The sequence below is a fragment of the Phoca vitulina genome, unplaced genomic scaffold (assembly GCF_004348235.1).
Source record: "Phoca vitulina isolate PV1807 unplaced genomic scaffold, GSC_HSeal_1.0 scaffold17, whole genome shotgun sequence".
Taxonomy (NCBI): Eukaryota; Metazoa; Chordata; class Mammalia; order Carnivora; family Phocidae; genus Phoca; species Phoca vitulina.
In genome coordinates this window covers 25,170,871-25,191,754 of record NW_022589720.1, presented here as the reverse complement: position 1 = coordinate 25,191,754, position 20,884 = coordinate 25,170,871, and the positions used below count along the sequence as shown (strand labels likewise).

General features: G+C 43.8%; 1 protein-coding gene across 1 annotated transcript in view; it reads left to right on the top strand.

Moving 5' to 3' along the window:
* MTMR12 (myotubularin related protein 12) overlaps positions 1 to 20,884 on the top strand; it is a 67,570-nt gene that overhangs the window by 14,837 nt on the left and 31,849 nt on the right. The window contains exons 2-6 of the mRNA XM_032415147.1: positions 11,154 to 11,214; positions 13,967 to 14,109; positions 15,408 to 15,480; positions 16,243 to 16,373; positions 18,368 to 18,461. Of these exons, the coding sequence (XP_032271038.1) occupies positions 11,154 to 11,214; positions 13,967 to 14,109; positions 15,408 to 15,480; positions 16,243 to 16,373; positions 18,368 to 18,461 (502 nt within the window). The remainder of the gene's footprint in view (positions 1 to 11,153; positions 11,215 to 13,966; positions 14,110 to 15,407; positions 15,481 to 16,242; positions 16,374 to 18,367; positions 18,462 to 20,884) is intronic.

Here is a 20,884-nt window from a genome sequence, read left to right as displayed (position 1 = left end):
TAGTAACCAGACACAGCCTGAGTGTTGACTCACGGCTGTCGCTCCTCGGGCTCACTGGAACCCTGTGCTTTGGGCCACTCCTCAGAAATCTAGTTCTGAGAAGAGATCATAGTGACATCTTGTTAATGCCAGGCCAGCTGTGTGGTACGGCATCTGGTATCCCCGCTGTCTCCTCGGGGCCATAAGCTTGCTGAAGAATCGGTGGCAGTTCTCAATCTTGTCTGGCATAGATTGCCCCTGCATAGGCGCACTTCTGGCTCGGGGTGGAGGGGGGTGGGGGGTGGGGGTTAGATGATGTGGGGGGAGGGGCAGCTGCTGGTCCTGGGGATGGTTGATATTCGCAGTGGGAACAGGAACAGATGCAGCTCCTTTTGATCTGCGGGGTGGAACATGCGGAAACTGGAAGATTTGTTATTCATGCCCTTATCCTCTTTTAAAATTAAATAAAAAGACATTGGGGTAATCGATGAAATAAGGAATTAACAACAACAACAAAAACCCCAGCTCCTGTCCTAGCGGTGTGGCCGAGCTGTTCTCCCTTTCAGTTCGGACACTGTTCTAACCGAATCCAGGCCACTGGGATACCCTAGTTTTGGAAATGTGGACCGCGGAGAGTGCTGGCGGCTGTCTGTGCGCTCTTCTATGCTGTCATGGCACAAAACGTCCACACTCGGACCGAGTAGCAAGAGGTGCTGCACAAAGCATTTGTCCGTTTTTAACTGCCACATTTGTTGAAAATTCGCATCATTTTCAAATGAGTTGGTTCTCAGGAATCTTGTGGAGTTCAGGAAAAGTTGGTCAGTGTAACTAGGAGAACCAGTTTCGTGTGATTATTAAAGAACCATACTTTTCTACCTTTTTTTCCCCTACACATTGACCCAAGATCGTTAATTGGGGTCAGTAAGGACTTTTATCCCATGTTTCATTGCTCTGGAAGTAAGATTGGCACTACTGGCTGGTCAGGCAGCTGGGCAGGGAGTGTCAGGGTTGAAGGAGACGGGGCCTGAAGGAGTACAGGGTGAAGAGGAAGTTCAGGCCCCTCTCCGAAACCAGGGGGCAGCTGTCACTAGACGCGAGCTGAATTGGCTCTAGGGTCCTGGGATGACGCCAGCCCCGTCCGCGGCTGTTGCGCTCCTGCAGTTCTTATTGGACAGGCTTCACGGGTTCTGGTCTCTCTGGATTAATACCACATGCATGACAGTCTTGAATGGAATACACTCTCTCCCCAGTACTTTAACATATGATTAGAGCATTTGGTGATGCCATCCGTAGTAACGGCCCAAGCCTAGATCGATATTGTATCTTAAGCCATATGTTTCTCTGGTCCCTGCTCAAGTGGTTTTAAAACCTCTCACTACTTAGTCATTACTAATTGAATTAGTCAAGGAAATCTTTTGAACATGTACCACTTGCAAGGTCTGTATTGGATTCTGGGGATATATAGTGAGCAAAAAAACAGGCAAAGATGTGCCCTCAAAGAGTTGAGATTGGTGGGGACATAGACTTAAATAATTACAAAAACAAATGTGAAATTGCAGCTATGACAAGGGCTAGGAGGGAGAGAGATACATGGGGCTGTGAGAACCCGGGAACAGAAATGGCCCTTGTCCTGAGACCTGAAGGATACTTAGAATTCACAGGGCAAAGAAGGAGAGGAGCATTCTGTAGAAGGAGCATCCTGTGGAAACACCTCAGGATGGGAAGGAGCCTGGCAGGTATGGGAGGCTGAAAGGAGGCCAGTGTGGCCAACATGCAGACTGAGGAAGAGAATGGTAGGAAACCAGAGTGGACAAGTAGGTAAGGGCCAGGCTGCACAGGGCCTCACAGGCCACATCAAGGCACCGTCTTCATCCCGCCAATAATGCAAACAAACTGTGCTGAAAGGATCACTGCTGCTTTAGGGTGGAGAAGGGTAGCTTGAATGAGGTGATGCTGGTGGAGATAGGAGAGGAACATGGATTCTAGAAACATTGAACAGTGATACTGATGCGGTTTGGTGGTAGATTGGATATTGAGGCTGACGGAGAAGGAGGTGTAAAGGGAGACAAGGGAGACTGTTAGCTTGGCCTCTAGACTACATGCTCTTGAAGGGAAGCACAGAATTGTCCGGGCAGTACATAGCAGTGTTCACTGTGGTTGGAGCCGTGCCTGGAGTGTCGTGAATCAGAAGATTCCCATTGAACCCTCCAGGGTTTGTTGGGGTGACAAATCCGAGACTTCTGCCTCAGTGGACCCAGTGGAGTAAGTCACAAAAGGTAATTCAGCTGGTGTTGAAGAAGCCCCGGAGTTCTTCCCCGTGCGGCCAGCCATTACCCCTGTAGAGCAGGTGTTTCTTGGTTTGTTTTTTTCCCTTCTGCCTCCTTTTGTTGTCTACAACACCCTTTTAGGTTTTCCCTGGGAACTTTGTATGATTCTTGGTTTGACTTGGTTTCAGGTGGGTCTAGCAGATACATTGACTGGCCATTTTGTCCTGTTTTTCCTCCGTTCCACGTAAGAGGCAGTATGGCATCCTCTAAGGCAGACCGAGCCAGCTACCGGGTTTGACTTCCACCTCCACACGTACTAGCTGGGTGTCTTCATCTGCAAAATGGAGATAGCAGTGGGTATAATAACCCCACTTCAAAGGCGTGCTATAAGGATTAAATGAGTTAATAAGTATCAAACCCTTTAAACAATGCCTGACACAACTCAAGAAATATTTATCACTGGGTGCCTGGGTGGCTCAGTCAGCTAAGCTTTTGATTTCGTCTCAGGTCATGATCTCGGTTGAGATTGAGCCCTGCGCATGGAGCCTGCCTAAGATTCTCTCTCTCTCCTGCTCCCTCTGTCCCTCCCCCACCAAAAAAATATATCATTATTCACCTCTCAACCTCAATAAGGGCTGGTCCTTGTAAGTACCCTCTTTGACATTTACAGAGTGGACATTTGTGATTTCTGCAGTCCACAAGTGACCCCTGAGTCATGATTTAGTAATTGGTAGTGTTGATAGGGAAGAGATTGTATTTACTTATCCAGTTGTAAAGATCAAGTTGGATAGCCTTTAATCACTCATCCAATAAATTTTCCCATGAAGACAACAGCTTATACACACTCAGAATGCAGCATGATCAGGAGTAGGATGTACATGTGGGAATTTCATCCTGTCCTGTAACCCACTTTAAGATCCATGTTCAGACTCAGCACATCCAGACGTGGGTGCTCCTGTACCCTTGTTGGTAAGTGCTTCCCCTCTCCTCCATTTGACTGTGTTCATTCTCCCAGAATCAACAAGCAACGGATGTTATAACTCTTTTCTCTTTCTCGGACACATTGAGATGTTATCTCCATGTTTGTCAGTTCTTTGTGGGGTTCAAAAAGCTATTGTGGGGGTGCCTGGGTGGCTCAGTCGGTTAAGCATCTGCCTTCAGCTCAGGTCATGATCCCAGGGTCCTGGGATTGAGCCCCATGTCAGGCTCCCTGCTCAGTGGGGAGCCTGTTTCTCCTTCTCCCTCTGCCAACTCCCCCTGCTTGTGCTCTCTTTCTCTTTCTCTCAAATAAATAAATAAAATCTTAAAAAAAAAAAAAAAAGCATCTGCCTTTGGCTCAGGTCATGATCCCGGGGTCCTGGGATCAAGCCCCATGTCCAGGCTCCCTGCTCAGTGGGGAGTCTGCTTCTCCCTTTCCCTCTACCCTACCCCCCCCCCCCAGCTTATGCGCCCTCTCTCCCTCAAAAAACAAAAAATTTAAAAAAAAAAAAAAAAAAAAAAAGCTATTGTAAAACACAGGAGTGAAGGAACAATAGGACATAGCTAATGAGACTCCATTCTGTCTTTCCTGATTCCTCCCCACCACCCAAATAGCTAGCTTCCCAAATTAAAAGAAAAAATTAAGCTTTTTGAGGGGAGGGTTTTTAAGTTTATTTTTTTCTTTTTTAGTAATCTTTACACCCAGTTTGGGGTTAGAACCCATGACCCTGAGATCAAAAGTCATGCTCTTCTGACTGAGCCAGCCAAGCGCCCTGGGGGTTTTTTGGTTTTTGGTTTGTTAATGATTCTCTTTGTATACACTGATTTATTAGAGTCCTTTAGGCTATTTCTCTTCTTAGGACTGTTGTCTATTTTGTTTTGGGAATGAGTATTTGATGGTAGTGATCATGGTACTTACTTTTTTCTGAGTTTTTTGTAAGAATTGGATAGTGTATAATTTATAATTATTTTGAAGTATTAACCAGAGAAGGGTTAGATATTAGTGATGTTTGCCTATAGTGTGGCTCCTTAAATTCTACTGCTGAAGTGCTTATAGAGGTTTTTATTCTCAATTTGTTACCAACTTTCAGTGATTTACTTTCAATAGGATCAGCTGTCAAGAAAGGTTTACTTTTTGTACAGCATGCCTGAGCAGTCCCTTTCTCAGATGTGGTGTTCTCTTAAGGAAGCCATTAGTTTCCTCTCTTGGTCTTATAATGGGTTCAAAGTACTTTGTGTTGCAGAAGGTAAGACACAAAATGACCATATCTAAGTCATTGTGGGCTTCTAGAATACAAATCCTACTAATAGAAAAAGGCTGTTTCTTTTTCCTTTGCTTCAGATATTCCTGTATACTCTGTCTTACGGAATTAGGGCCAACTTGGGTGTCGCTAACTGCAGGAGTTCTGATCCACAGAAAAGAATTGAGAGTAGATTCAATTTAGTTTAATGTGGGAAATGGAACTGAGAGAGAAGTAGAAATTTTTCTTACTTGTGTGACAATCTTGAATAATTGTAACTCTTACGTAGTATATTTGAATTCTTTGTTTACTCAGAGGAAAGGACGAGAGAATAAAAGAAATCAAGAAGCACAGATACTGTTCCGACCAACAGTGATAACTCCCATTTACTGAACATGTGTGCCAGGCATTTGCATACATTTTTCTTCAAGCCTTATATTAGGTAGTATTGTTTCCATTTACATAGGAGCAAGTAAAAGCTCAGTCAAGTGAAATGACATGCCCAAGGTCATGTCTGTAGAGCAGAGCTGGATTTGAACTGTTGCCCCAAATCTGTATTTTTTCTGATGTTAGTGCATGCCCTGAGAGAAGTTTGGAGAAACAAGGGGGAAAACAAAATTTATTAGTATTATGCTGTATTAAAAATAGAGCTTTCTGCTGTAAAAAAGGTAGATTTCATCCTGAGATGCACATAGATTCCCACTGAGAATGTGGATGCAAATACATTTGCACCCTCAGATTTTCTATTTTAGTGGAGAAAACAAGTATATTAAATGTCCATTTGAGAGCAGTAGAGCAACTTTCAGGAAATAAAATGTTTGTGGTTGGGGCGCCTGGGTGGCTCAGTCGTTAAGCGTCTGCCTTCGGCTCAGGTCATGATCTCAGGGTCCTGGGATCAAGCCCCACATCGGGCTCCCTGCTCCACGGGAAGCCTGCTTCTCCCTCTCCTACTCCCCCTGCTTGTGTTCCCTCTCTCGCTGTGTCTCTCTGTCAAATAAAATCTTTAAAAAAATAAAAAAAAATAAAATGTCTGTGGTGTGTCTTTTTAGCACTTTGGTGCCAAATGTGGTTGAAAGAAGTTGTGTTTTGGAACCTTTAGGGACGTTGGCTCTTGGAATTTGCCCTTCTGGCTGGGTGAGATTAAACTGAGAATAACAACTTCAGTTTTTGACTCAAAGCCCTCATAAACAGTGAAGGGTTGATGTGAAGCATTTTGGTATTTGTAAGCATTCTGGCCTATGAGAGCGTCATTGTAGGATCACCCTCCACACCCCCCATTCTTTCAAGGTCAACAGCTTTCTGGCAGGGCCCATTTTCTGCCTTTCCGAGGTGCCTTAGGTCTGTCACACTTTTGAGAAGATGAGCACCTTAAATGTGAACTTGGTAAGAAACTAGAGAATTTACTTTTTGAGAACTAGTGGAATGAAAACCAGGCTGCTTTTCAGCCTCTCAGCAGATTCTCAGGAGTGTTAGCTGACTTTAGCTTTCACATGCTTTTGTCCTGGATGTGGCAAATCCTTGTATAGTGAAGTACAGTTCTCCTAAGGGAATTTTCCTAATTTGTCCTAATCAGTTTTGTAATAGGAGACTGGTTTCCTACTACAGGCAGTGGATATCACAACCATTTTCCCTTTTGTAGTAGGAAACCAGAGACCATGTTTGTTAGAACTAATACTTAGCAGCGAAGAATGTGAGTTCTGGAGCTCGTCAGGGCTTGGGCTGTACCCTGGGTTAGTGACTTATTTCCTATAAAAGGAAAGTTCCCGAACCACTTTAAACCTGTTTCTTCATCTTTAAAATGGAGGTAATACCAGTGCTAGAGTAGTCGTGCGGATTAATGAGATACTAACGAAGACCACTTACTTGGCACATAATAGCAGCTTGGTAAATGTTAGTTGGCTATTATTATGATTATAGTGAAAGTGTGCAGTTGAAGTGAAAGCTGAGCCTGACATTGTGGAGGGCTTTGATTGCCGTGCACAAACTTGGACACATCTGTGTTGACTGCTCAGAAATCCTTTGGTCTTTGTGATTTTTTTTTTTTTTTTTTTTTTTTAAGATTTTATTATTTGACAGAGACACAGTGAGAGAGGGAACACAAGCAGGGGGAGCTGGAGAGGGAGAAGCAGGCTTCCCGCGGAGCAGGGAGCCCCATGCGGGGCTCGATCCCAGGACCCTGGGATCATGACCTGAGCCACCCAGGCACCCCAAGTCTTCGTGATTTTCGACAGCGTTCAAAGTAGATGAGGTTGCTGTACTACCTGCGTTGTGGATGAATAAAGTCTTGTTATAATTCTTTAGTGGCATTTGAGGCAGGGGCTCACATGCATTTGATGATTTTTCTTGGATGCTGGCTTTTCAGCAGCAGTGTAATCTTACTGTGTTATTCTGATCTCTACTTTAGCAGTCTGAGCGCTGAGGGCAGTCTGAGGGGTAGCAGCAGTTTTAGGAGGAAGTTGAGCCCCGCGAGGAATCTCGGTGGTGTTTCTGTCATCCTTCTCCAATGTTGAAATTCCCACATGCTTCATAAAATACGTGGCTTCTCAGTGACTTAGCTAGCTGCTTTGTGTGTTTTCCCTTTCTCTCTCAGATCAGTTATTGGTCAGCAACTTGTTGCCACCGGGGCGCCTGGGTGGCTCAGTCGTTAAGCAACTTGTTGCCACCATCCAAATGTATTTAACATTATTCTAGGGAAGAAGAGGAGTCAGTATGTTTAAAATGAAAAATGGGGCGCCTGGGTGGCTCAGATGGTTAAGCGTCTGCCTTCAGCTCAGGTCATGATCCCAGTGTCCTGGGATCGAGCCCCGCATCGGGCTCCTGCTCAGTGGGGAGTCTGCTTCTCCCTCTCCCTCTGCCTCTCTCCCTGCTCATGCTCTCTCTCTCTCTGTATCTCTGTGTCTCAAATGAATAAATAAAATCTTTAAAAAAAAAAAATAAATAAAATGAAAAATGTGTACTAAGCTTTTGGGGCATTTGACAAAGACGGTGAGTGGGAAAAGGTCTCCAGCCTTTTCCCTTTTTCTTTCAGGAAATGTTCCAGTGGATTGATATTCATCCCTCTGAGAATTCAGTTGCTTGTTGTGACAGTGTTCTGGAATGGAGAGAGTGGGTCTGGAGGGGGAGGCTTTCCTTTCTGTTTCTAGTGAGGGAAAGCCATCAAGGACCCTGCCTGCTTTCCGGACACACATGCTCAGGCTCACATCACTGTCATGATTTTGACCTTGCACAGGTCTCTTGCACATTATCTCGCAAGGCAGGTAGTATGGCTCTTAATTCCATTCTTTTAGATGGGGACACTGAGGCCAGGACACTTGCCCAAGATCCCTCTGATATCTTTGTAGGCTAGAACCCTACAAAGGGTTCCTGATTTAGTCCTGTGCTTTTTCCTGAAAGACCTGTTTCAGAGATAGTAAATGCTATGTGCTTAATTCACTGCCCTGTTTAAAATCCTACATGGGCTCCCCACTACCCACGGACTAAAGCCCAAACTCCTTAAGATGGCCTGAATCCCACCACTCACCCCGCCATCTTTCTCACCTCTTAACAGAATTACTTGCTTCTATGTCTTTGCACCTCCTCTCTCTGCTTGACCGTCCCTTGAACTCCTGCACATTCCTTAGGAGCCACTTGCCTAGAAGCATTGAGGGCAGTTGGAGAAGCACGAGAAGCACTTGTTTGAACAGTCTCTCCTCTCCCCACTCCTCCCTCTTTTGGGGAGTGAGGCCCCCTCTTGTGCTCCTGGAGCCCCATATCAATACCTTTATTCGTTGCATCCGTCATGTTGTATTATGGTTGTCCAAGAGTGTTGTGTTGTCTCTTCTCCCCCTGGACTGCAGACTCCTGTTTACCTAGCACTTGGTAGGATTCATTTCAATTACCTTTGTGTCTTATAAATCTCTTCTTTCTTCCTATGAATAAACCTCAGTTACCTTTAGAAGCCTAGCATCCTCTGCTTACAATTTATGTGTGTGTGTATAAATGTATATGTGTATACAAATACATATATGACTTAGTTTAGAAGTGACAAGGCTAATCAGCTGAATGATGGCAAACTCATACGAGGCTTTGTGCTTTGGAGGCTTCATACATCCTCACTCCATCTAAAACCCACACACTGAGGCAGTAGATGCTAGTTCTGGCATTTGACTCTTCGCTGCCAGTCTCACCTGTAAGGTGGCAGCTATGACATGGGTCCTAATCCTATAGCCCTGGATATATTGTACATTGACATGTTGCAATATGTGATTCTAGTCATTTATGGTTTCTATATTGTTAATGCAATTGACCTAAGTCAGTAATTCCCTTGGTGACAGTCAGAAACCATTGTAACTAATGTAGGTGAACAAGAGGATTTATTTTAAGGATGCAGGTGTGATTCACGGAACTGTGGGCCAAAGGTGTGGCTGGGCCTCAGTAAAGCCTGAGAAACCATGAGAGTCCCGGCCATGGTTGTTTGTCTGGAAGAGGGGGCTTTTGTCTCCACATAACCTTTTCATGGTTCTTGTTCTCTGCAGAACAGCTTTTTCTGCTTTACCATACTTGTGATGACCAAATTTACAAAGTTGTAGTTTAAGTAGCCAACTTGGTTAACTTCTTTTAGACCTTCAGCCAAATTAATTTGGGACATAAAACGATTAGCTCTTCAAGGACCACTGTCCGTTTCCCAGGCATTTGATGGTGAAGCGGTGGTTCACTCCAGGAACTTGGGGGAGCAGAGAACAGTTGTCTGGGGAAAGGGAGTTTTGGGTAGGACAGAATCCTAAAAGGTGTCTCCTGATTGTTTTGTTTATAGAATGTAAAGAAAGAATTCCACTAACCATTTCAAGAATTGATGTAGATAGTTTTAAGTAGTATAAATTGTCATTAGAAGATGCTACTTCTGCAGACATAATAGTAGGGCTAGTCCTCTCCAAGCTGGCTGCAGTGTTTGAACTGAATTCCAAGCACTAGTCAAGATGATCACTAGTTTTCTAACAGCTGATTGAATTTAATGAATAGTTTTGCTATCTCCTTGGAGAAAGATGGCAGACTTGTCAAAAATAATTGTGCTTTAATTTAGTTCCGTGCCAATGGCAGACAGTGGAAGCTCCATGAGGATTTCTAAATTACCAAAACACTCATAGCATTTCTGTATGCAAGATGCACAACCTAGAGCAATGCATCAGAATCCTCTGGGGAGCTTTTTGCAAAACCAAGGGCCCAGCTGGATCCCCAGCACTCTGATTCCTTACTCTTGTGGTGAGGCGTGAGTACCTGCAGAGGTGACAAGATCCCCAGATGATGTGACACTCTCCAAGTCTAAGAAGCACTGCCTCTTCGGAAGGACTGGATTTTTGGCATCTTTTGGGATGTAAACTGTAACCATCTCTAAAATACACCATGGTCAAAATGGGTTCTCTGAGGGGCGCCTGGGTGGCTCAGTCAGTTAAGTGCCTGACTTTGACTCCTGTCATGATCTCAGGGTCCTGGGATTGAGCCCCCTGCATTGGGTTCCTCCGTACTCAGTGGGGAGTCTTCTTGTCCCTCTGCCTCTCCCCCTCCTTGTGCTCACTCTCTTTATCTGAAATAAAAATCTTTTTTAAAAAATGGGTTTTCTGAAACAGCTATGATTTTCTTCTTCAGCTTCAAGATTTCAGTATTCAGTATTTCAGTCTGAATTCACAGCTTCAGGAAACTTCTACCACCTAGAGCCTCATGCCAAAGAACAAAACAAAACAAATTCTGATTTGATTTGTTAACAAAGCTGGTTGTGTCGTGTAGAATTTTCCACAGTGAAGATTTGACTGGCTGCATCCCCATGGTGTCATTTAACATGTTTCTCTGTCCCAGTGTTTCTTATAAATTGGTAGATTGATACAGAAACCCAGGCCAATTGAGGATAGTTATTTTGGCAAGACTGCTTTAATAGATGGTATGATAGATTGCCTTAGGAGGCCCACCAGGCCTCTCTTTGTTATGTTAACACCCATTTATGACCTTTCCCGGGTTCCACTAATTCATTAAGGATTGCTAATTATCTTTGAATACCCAAAAAAACAGTGAACCCAACATGAAGGCATTTGAAGATCTTTTCATTGAGAAACAGTGACAACCTGGCCTTGATTCCTTATTAGAAGTGATTGTGTCCCATTGCACTGCCTTGGGGTGTTAGGTAATTTGGAATGTTTTCCCATCTGTCTTTATTGCGTCTTGGTATGCTACAGAGTAGATGGATCAGTATTGACTTGACACATTCCTATTTTCCTGTTCTTATCTTCAAGCCCTTGACATATGTCCATTTTTTTTCAAGAACACATAATCATCTTTTGTTTTTGATCCTTGGTTCTCACTGGAGGAAGAGGGGAGTCATGCTGTGGAATGTCTCCCATTCCCTTTCAGACTCTGTTGGAGCTGCCTTACTTTCTGTGTGACATTTGTTCTTTTAGGTAGGGGGTGCCCATTCCTGCCCCTCCACTGGGGGCAACTAATAGTTGTCAGTCCTAGATAGTTTAGTACATTGAACTAATTTGCTGGAATTTTCTGTCTTCCTTTAGTTAAAAATACATTTTTAAAAAGTAGCTTGTCAAATAAACAAAAAACTCCTGACGGTATATGATGTTTTAGTGTGTATTCTGAAAGCATGACTTTATGTTATTCATTTTGAGCCTTTAAACAAAGAAAAATATTACCATTTGTTCTTCTCTTTTAGGAAATTCACACAAATGAGAAGGAAGTAACAGAGAAGGAAGTAACTCTTCACTTGTTGCCAGGTAACGGTCATGTTAGCTTCAGACCTCATGTGCAACTCAAAGCCAGTGATAAATTATGTCATCCCTAGTACTGCTATATATAAACTCCTTTGTTTTAACCCAGAGAGCATATAATGGGGATGAGTTGGACAAAAATATCAAGGTCTTTAGTTCAGTCACTACATACCTAGGTCTGAATATTACAGCATCTGCCAAGAATTTTTCTTGTTTTCCCCTCCACCCAAGCTGATGAAAATAAGCCTGGGAAATTCACCTCCTTCACAAGCAAATTAGGCCTTTTTCGTGTCGCTATACGTGGATACATCCAGTATTCTGGTCTCCACTCAGGAAAATCCTGGTCCCCCACAGAGCCTTACGTTCCACACGCTCTTCCTGCTGCCGAGGTCTAGCTGCCCTGGACTAGCACAGCTGTCTCGGCCTCCCCAGGCAAGCATTGGTGGCTGGCCTCACCTGTGGTCTCGCGTATGCATCCGAGCGAAAGGACCAGACAGGTCGGGGTTTACTAACCCTGGGGCTGCCACGGCTTTGCTCTGAGGTCATCACTGAGAGTCTGAATTGGTTGGATAGTTTTGAGATGGAAGAGAGACTCTATATCTGAAGTTAAGCTTTAATCATTCCTGAATTCAGAGACAAACTACGTGGTGGTTGTATTCCCTTCCACGGGTGGGGCTGTCCGGGGGGCTGTGCATTTGGTTCTTCTTCCATTTTCTTTTTTCTAATCCCAATAGCTTTTTTTCATAAGAGTTTTTGGGTATATTTCCCCAAAGCAATGGAGGCCTCATTCTGGTACTAATGTTTATTGAGAGGATATGAATATGCACAAGTTTCTGACTGATCCACCTTATTTGGTAAATACTGGGATCCTAAAACTTAAAAATATTTCTAAGTTTCAGAGGTGTTTTTTTGTTTTTGTTTTGTTTTGTTTTTTCTTTTAAAGATTTTATTTATTTATTTGACAGAGAGAGACACAGTGAGAGAGGAAACACAAGCAGGGGGAGTGGGGAAGGGAGAAGCAGGCTTCCCGCAGAGCGGAGAGCCTGATGCGGGGCTCGATCCCAGGACCCTGGGACCATGACCTGAGCCGAAGGCAGACGCTTAACGACTGAGCCACCCAGGCGCCCCTTGTTTTGTTTTTTTACTAATAATGGCCGAAACCTTAATCCACATACCACATTGTCCTTCCTTTCCTTGGGTCATAGATCCTGGAACTTTGATTTTTAGTTTAGTGTTACACTCATTCTCTCATCTGCTGGATTACCTGAGGTCTCTTCTTGATGTGCCGCCTCCATTTCCCAGACTAGACCTTGATTTTTTCCAGCTCCTGCCTCCCGTGGTTTGAGACCCTCTCTGCACATGCAAGCTGATAGCAATGCGCAGCACGCCGGGCTTGCAGAGCTGCACGGGATGTCGTATTAGCTGCTGCGTGCCGCTGTCTATTCGCCAGCGCACGGCCACCGCCTGAACCCGGCTTGCCTGGTCTTGGGGAAACACTGTTAGAAGTGTTTCACGCTAAGAGTTGAAAGCTCAGGAAGCCTTGTTCACGTATCTTCCACCTTGAACTAGTTGAGGCATTTTTTCGGAACTATTTTAAACCCTAACAAGGCCCCGATTCATTGTTTCTTCGAGCTCGGTGGTCCCTCTAGAGGCTGACCTAGTGACTGAGCCATCTTCCTGTATTTCCTTAGTAATTAACCCCTTGGGAGATGGAAAAATATACCATAATATGCATCCCTTGATAGTCTCAGTGTCTGAAACTATTTTCATGTTGAAAGTTAGACCAAGTGAATTTTGAGCCAAAAAGTACATTCAGAAACACTGAGGAAAATATCCAGAGGGAGATTCTAAGGGGAGATGGTTGTCTGTTGAAAGAGAATATTCCTTTTCTTTTTTGTTACAAAATATTTGCACTTGGTTTTTTATATCTTCCATATCCTTCTCCTTTTTCTGCTCTCATCCAGACGTCTAGCCCTCATAAACTTCTCTGTTTCTAGGGAGCAGTGAACGCTTACCTATCCCCAAATCCTAATCTTCTTGACTGTAAAGTCCTTTCTATCTCCAGGAAATACAGCTGCTCGAGCAGGCTGGGCGCCTGCAGATGGAGCAGGAAAGGTGACACACTGAGAGGAAACACCCTCAACTAAGAAAGAGAGGAAACCATTTTTTTCCCACAAACCTCTGACCTCCCTTTTCCTCCCATCCTTGTCTGTGGAGCCAGAATGCATGTGGTCATGCTGCACCTCTGTGTCTGAGGAAGCTGCCTGCCAGCCCTGTGGCTGGGGAGGCACCCTGCTTTCTCTCAGCAGGTCCAGAGTTAGAGATGATGGCCCACTCTCCCCACAAAGCGGGCCTGAGCTCTGTGTTCTAGAGCCTTGCTAATTCCAGGTAGGGTATCACTTCTGGGGAACGCCTGCTTGGGCCCAAGTAATAGGAACACTGAGGTCTGCGCTTGCAAGTGTAGCTGAGATCATTTCCACGTATTGGACACTTTCCTCATTCACAGCGAGAAGATGGGGAAGTGCCCCATGTGAAGGTGTATCTGAGCCATTTTGGTTTCACTTACCAGCGGTCCCCACTCTGCTTCATCTTCGTGCCTCAGGTTTGCAGCCCCTGCTGTGCTGAAAGTGTAGGTTCTGAAGGGCTGCAGTGTGTCGTGCGTTTGTCTTTCCCGTGACGAGAGCTGGGGAAGCTTTTACTGTCGCATATTGTGTGTTCCCTGAAGACTCTCAGGAGGACTTGCTTTGGTTTTGATCAGGTGAACAGCTGCTTTGTGAAGCCAGCACAGTGCTGAAGTATGTCCAGGAAGATTCCTGTCAGCGTGGGATCTATGGGAAACTTGTCTGCACAGACTTTAAGATTGCTTTCTTGGGCGATGACGAATCGGCACTGGATAATGATGTATGTATGAGCTGCATTTGGCAGAGTTTGAGGGGAGCAGTGCAATTGTGGCCCTGTTGTCTTTTTTCCCAGCTCCTCAGTGACTCTACCCTCCTCCCCCTACCTGCCAACACACATTAAACACAAAGGACAGAAGTCTTCACCACTAGATTGCTCTCTGTCCTCTGGGATCTCTTTTCAGTGGTGGGACCGTTCTAAAATTTCCCTCCAGTGCCTCAGGTTACGCTGGCTTGCATCTGACTTCATAGGTTGACACTGTCAACTTGTTCTTAATTTCTCCTGTATTTTAGCATAGTACACATCACTCACTGGAATCACATTTCCCCAAATATACTAGTTCCCCATGTTTTCTGTATACTGAGCTGTCCCTCAAATTCAGGAACTGAGCTCAGTAATGAAACTGATGCTGAATGCAGCACTTGAATTTGGGTTTACTGTGCCCCAGTCGCAGTGTCCTCATAAGACTCATCCCTGCTTACGGAGAATGGGCAAGTGGAGTGAGGGAGAGGACAGCCCACGCCATCGGGGGGGGCGCGCTGTATGTTGATGCAAACTCAGCGGTCCCGGCCCACCCCCTGCTGCCCCTGTCTGCTCGAGTGGCTTGGCTCCTCGTCCCGTCCGAATACAGACAGCACTCACAGTGTTTTCTTCCTAAACCTGCCTTCATGTAGCTGTCACTCACCAGTTTGCAATTGTGTAGAGAAATCCTAACCTCTCCAAGTGATTGTGGCATGGCCAGTTTGCCTGGGAGCAGCCCAGGAATGGCATGTCATGCTTGGGTTTGGAAAAAAAGTGCTTACCAGCTTCCCTTGCACACTTCATCATCCCTTTCCTAGAGAATGTGGCCGGCTCCATTTCCCTGTTTGTTTTTTAGAGTGTACACTCAATTTTCCCCACCGTTTTATTGAGATATAATTAACATATAACATCCTATTTACGGAGTATAACGTAATGATTTGATACATGTCTATTGCATAATGATTATTAGAATAAGTTTAGTTAACATCTCTTACCTCATATAGTTACAAATTTGTTTTCCTTATGATGAGAAGATCTTTCTTAGCAACTTTCAAATATATAATACAGTTGTATTAACTATAATCACCAGGCTCTACGTTACATCCCATGATTTGTTTATCATAACTGGAAGTTTGCCCCTTTTGACCACCTTCACCCATTTCTTCCACCCCCCCTCTGTTTTTCCTAATGTGCAATTGGAAAATGGTGATTTACTCTGCCTATAAATGTTTAATAGGGCACAGAAAGGAGTCACAGTTGTTTCCTTTTGAATCTTTTAGGAAACCCAATTTAAGAATGAGGTTATAGGAGAAAATGACATCACACTCCACTGTGTTGATCAGATTTATGGAGGTAAGTATCTTTTCCCCTGGGGTGTTGCCAGCCTTTGGAAGTATGGTTGATAATGATAATATTTCTATGGTCCTTTACAATTTACTAAAATTTCTTTACATATTTGTTTAAATCAGTTTTATGGATGAGAAAATTGAGATGTAAGGTGGCTTATTCGGGGCCACTTAGCTGGAGGAGCTTGCACTTGAATTTGGAACCTGTTCTAATACTCTGCAGTGCCATTATATGCTAGATCATACTTGTGACTGTCCGTGTGAGGTGTGTAGGTTTTACTCTAAAGACTAATCTGATAAAGGTTTGTTGCACTGTACTCTGAGTCTTTTCTGCTAAGGGTCAAGCCTCTCTGTGCTTCAGTTCTATATTTTGGCAGTAAGGGCTTTTTCAGAAATCATTCAGTAGCCATTTATGATGATCCCAACATGGGTAGGTACTGTGCGGTCCAAATTCCGGGGCAGGGAGGGAAGTGTCAGGAGGTGCCCCTGGCCATAAAGCCAGGACTCAACTGTCTTGACAGCATATCCCTAGTGACCCCCTTCCATCTTTTGTAATCTTAGCTTCTGGAGTCAGTCCATTTTGAGCTTGTCCAGAGGAATGAAGAACGCTGCCCATTGTCAGAGAGCCGGGGCCCCTGATGACAGTTACTTTGAAGACAGCACCTTTCCTCTCACTTTTGAGAGGTGTGAATAGTCTACCTGTTTCCTCAGCATTAACTTTTTGCCTTATAACATGATTTCCCTTCTTGATTTCATCATCGATGTGTAGTGTTTGATGAGAAAAAGAAACCTCTCTTTGGACAACTGAAGAAATACCCTGAGAAACTCATCATCCACTGCAAAGACCTGCGAGTGTTCCACTTTGGTCTGAGGTACACAAAAGAAGAGGAAGTCAAAAGGGTAACTAGTTGCATGTATTTGTAGGTTTTCTTTCCCATCAGGTATCACCACTAACTCTTCTTGCTTATATTGCACGAAGGTGGAGGGGGTGCATTTCACTCCGTAAAGTTGAAATTGGCTTATAATCACATGCTTTGATTAGAATTGAGCGAGAATTTGGTGAAGCATGCCTGCATATTATGTTGGCACATGCTACCTTTAATCCTAGAGTTCGTGATGGTTTTATTCCTGGAGCCTCTAAAGAGTGGGAGGTGATAAACCAGGGTCAGGAGGCAAGCTGCTTCTCCCACCTCTGACAGTCTTTCCAAAAAGTAGTAGCAGAGACCCCCAAGTTCTGGAACAAAGGAGTTCATATCTGGGAAGTTGTAGAAGTATGTGGGAGGAGGAAGAGGTACATGGGGCAGACAGGCAAAGCCGAGTTACCAAATGAGGCCTGTGATTTTGGACACTAAGGAAACTTAATCTGGTTGCTGCAGCAAATCGGAATATGTAACTGGAAGAACTGGTTACAGTTGTCACTGTAACTTCTACGATTCTGTTACTAAGGTATTGAAGGTCTCAAACTTGCCACTGTCCTGGTAGATCCGTCGGGGGAAACGTGGAGAGGGGCCAGCTCACCTGTTGTTCTGGCTACAGTTGAGTTATACACAGTTACGGGTAACTCCTTGGTTTTCTTTCAGGGATTGTGGTAGTTCAGTTAGAATAATAAACATGACCTCTGAAACAAATAATGCAATATATGTTAAGAAAAAAAAAAAGGTAGCAGGAGGGGAAGAATGAAGGGGGGGAAATTGGAGGGGTAGACGAACCATGAGAGACGATGGACTCTGAAAAACAAACTGAGGGTTCTAGAGGGGAGGAGGGTGGGAGGATGGGTTAGCCTGGTGATGGGTATTGAGGAGGGCACGTTCTGCATGGAGCACTGGGTGTTATGCACAAACAATGAATCATGGAACACTACATCTAAAACTAATGATGTATGGGGATTAACATAACAATAAAAATTAAAAAAAAAAAAGAATAATAAACATGACTCCGGTATCTATTCTGAGCAGGAAAAAAGTGGTGTATATAGGGAAAGTCCCTGAGAAGCCAGAAACTTCATTTTGAACGATGGTTTTAGCTATCTGTCCAAACATACTTTTGTTTGGAAACTTCAAACAAAAAGCACAATGGATTGATTTCTTTTTCTAATCTCTAGAAGAAGGTCTTAAAGTCCATAAGTGGATCAGAATAGCTAAGTGTCTTGGTTATTGTCTGATATTAGCCCTATGTCTCTGATGTGTCAGATTTTTAGAGTATCTGAATATGGCACTTAAGTTTTTGTAACACCTTGTTTTTGAATGAGACTATGTTTTAAAAATTTCCCTGAAATCAGGCGCCAGGGTGGTTGGGCACCTGACTCTTGACTTTGGCTCAGGTCATGATCTCAGGGTTATGAAATCGAGCCCCACATTGGGCTCCACACTGAGTCTGCTTAAGACTCTCTCTCCCTTCCCCTCCCCCCCCCCCCCCCCACACATGTGCTCTCACTCTCTCGAATGGATAAATTAAAAAAATTTTTTTAAATTTCCCTAGAAATTCAGGTGTGCCAGGGTGCTCAGTCAGTTGGGCATCCAACTATTGGTTTCAGGTCATGGTCTCAGGGTCGTGGGATTGAGCCCTGCCTCGGGCTCTCTGCTTGGCGCAGTGTCTGTTTGGGATTCTTTCCCCTCCCTCTCCGCTCCTTTCCCTGTTCTCTCTCTCTCAAATAAACAAACAAATAAATAAATAAATAAAATCTTTAAAGTTTTCCCTAGAAATTCAAAGCTCTTAGAAACCTAACAAAATTGTTAACATTCTGTTTACTTGGCGTTATTCCAGAAGGTAACATCATAGAGACCTCAGAGTTTGTGTGATGCCCATAGGAGCCTATTAGCATGACTGAAAACCTAGACAGCTCAGTGTTTATCTGCCAAAAGTATGACTATACCCATTGTTTGGTTCTTTTCTAGATTGTCAGTGGCATAATTCATCATACCCAGGCTCCTAAACTGCTTAAAAGATTATTTCTGTTTTCCTATGCAGCTGCTGCACAAAACAATACAGGTGAGTGTCTTCTGGGTTCTAATTTGCAGGTAGGCAGACCCTTTAAATTCCTACCTGAAACTAGCAAGCAAAAACCCATCCATGAGTTTCTTTTTCCTCTTTCCTAGCAATTGATTGCCTCTTGCTTGGGTAAGTCATTCAAGTTCCTTAAAAAAAAAAAAAAAGTTTCTATTTTTTTTTTCCTGTGATCTTTATTGCTTTAACTTATCTTTTAGGTTTATTTGCTTTTTCGTGAGGGATTATTGGTTTGGTTGTTTCTTACGAAAGATGAAATCAACATTATAACGGGGAATGTGAGACTAGAGAAACAAAATTCAGACAAGTTTAAAATAATCCTGTTTGTTCCTGGGGTTTTTTTTTTCCCCCACCTTAATATATTTGATTTCATTTCATAATACTTTAGACAATGTCTTGCATTCTAGAAAGCCTTTAAACAACCAGAACATGCTCTGGGGAAATGGAACAGTTGTACATAGAGAGCACATCAGAAAACAAATATGCTTACATAACTTAAATTCTAAATGTTTTCCATTCAGTTCACTGAGAAAGGGAGCAGTCTTTTAACTAAGAAACATTGGTCATTTGAATTAGCTATTAATAATGCCTAGCATTTGTACAGTGTTTCCACAGATGTCTGTCTTCTTCTCTCCATCTCTCTCCTTGGTCTGTTTCCTCACTCTGCCGGTCAATCTTTTTTTTTTTTTTTTTTTATTGTTATGTTAATCACCATACATTACATCATTAGTTTTTGATGTAGTGTTCCATGATTGTTTGTGCATAACACCCAGTGCTCCATGCAGAACGTGCCCTCTTTAATACCCATCACCAGGCTAACCCATCCTCCCACCCCCCTCCCCTCTAGAACCCTCGGTTTGTTTATCAGAGTCCATTGTCTCTCATGGTTCGTCTCCCCCTCCGATTTCCCCCCCTTCATTCTTCCCCTCCTGCTATCTTCTTTTTTTTTTTTCTTAACATATATTGCATTATTTGCTTCAGAGGTACAGGTCTGAGATTCAACAGTCTTGCACAATTCACAGCACTTACCAGAGCACATACCCTCCCCAATGTCTATCACCCAGCCACCCCATCCCTCCCCCCCCCCCCCACCCCCGTAACCCCCCGTTTGTGTCCTGAGATTAAGAATTCCTCATATCAGTGAGGTCATATGATACATGTCTTTCTCTGACTGACTTATTTCGCTCAGCATAAAACCCTCCAGTTCCATCCACGTCGTTGCAAATGGCAAGATCTCATTCCTTTTGATTCTGCCGGTCAATCTTAACATCAGGCTGATGTTGAGTGACCCTGTGTGCTATGTGCTTTTCGTTAGGGACGTGGCATGTTAGCTTAACAGCATACATGGGGCCTTCTGGAGTGTACAGTTGAACTGCTCATTTGTTCAGCATTTTTGAATGCTTGCTGTGCGTCAGGACTTGGGGATGGAAGTGAGTAGGACTAAATCCCTGTCCTTTACGAGCATCAAGTCTAAGCAGAGACAGCTGAGAGCTGTGTCCTCTGGTGGAGGGGCTGGTCACACTGCAGGCGGTGCGGGGAGGCTGTCACAGGGCCCAGGCTGTGCTGGAGCCGATAGTGGAGGATGTGGGGGTGTCTGGTGGGCACAGAGGAGTATTTTAGGCAGCGGGATCAGCATGTGCAGAGATGTAGATATCTGAGAGAGCAGGTTGCATTTTGGGGACTATGGTGATTTAGTAGAAAAGCTGTGAGTTTTGGAGTCTGTCCCACTTGAGTTCACATCCTTGCCCAGCTGCTCAGTAGCTGTGTGATCCTGGGGATGACACTAAATTTTTGGGGCATGTGTTTTCTCATTATAAAAATAGCAGTGTTAAAGCCTCGGTTGAAGTGTTGTGAAGATTATAAATTGTTAAATCCATGGCACGTAGGGCACAGTCAATTAAGTGAGGGTTAATTGAAAGTGTAACTGCATATTATTCAGGGTGGATTATTTCAGAGAATTACACTAAGGATAATGCTTAGCTCTAGTGTTAGACTGAACATAAAATTAGTTCCTTAATTTAGTAAGTTCATCTTTGAATGACGGATCTTTTCACTGTAGCTACACGTGCAAGTGCTGAGTAACTGGCTTACAATAGCTTGGTGCAATATGAGCTACACAAAATATGACTGATTTATGAATTACTATAATTTATGTAAACATCTACTGGGTTTACATTTGAAAAATCTTACTCTATTTTTAGGAATTCTGCCTCTTCCTTATATCCTGACTCTTGGTCCAGACTCAGTATAGCATAGTTTCTTGGCTCCCCAAGACTATGTTGATCTGTGTTCCAACACTTACCTTGATTGACTCTGGTCTTCACCGAGTGGTGTTTTTGTTTTGTTTTTGTTTTTTTGTGCCACAAGGCCCAGGATATGTGGCATCTTTTATTCTATTTTCCATCTTT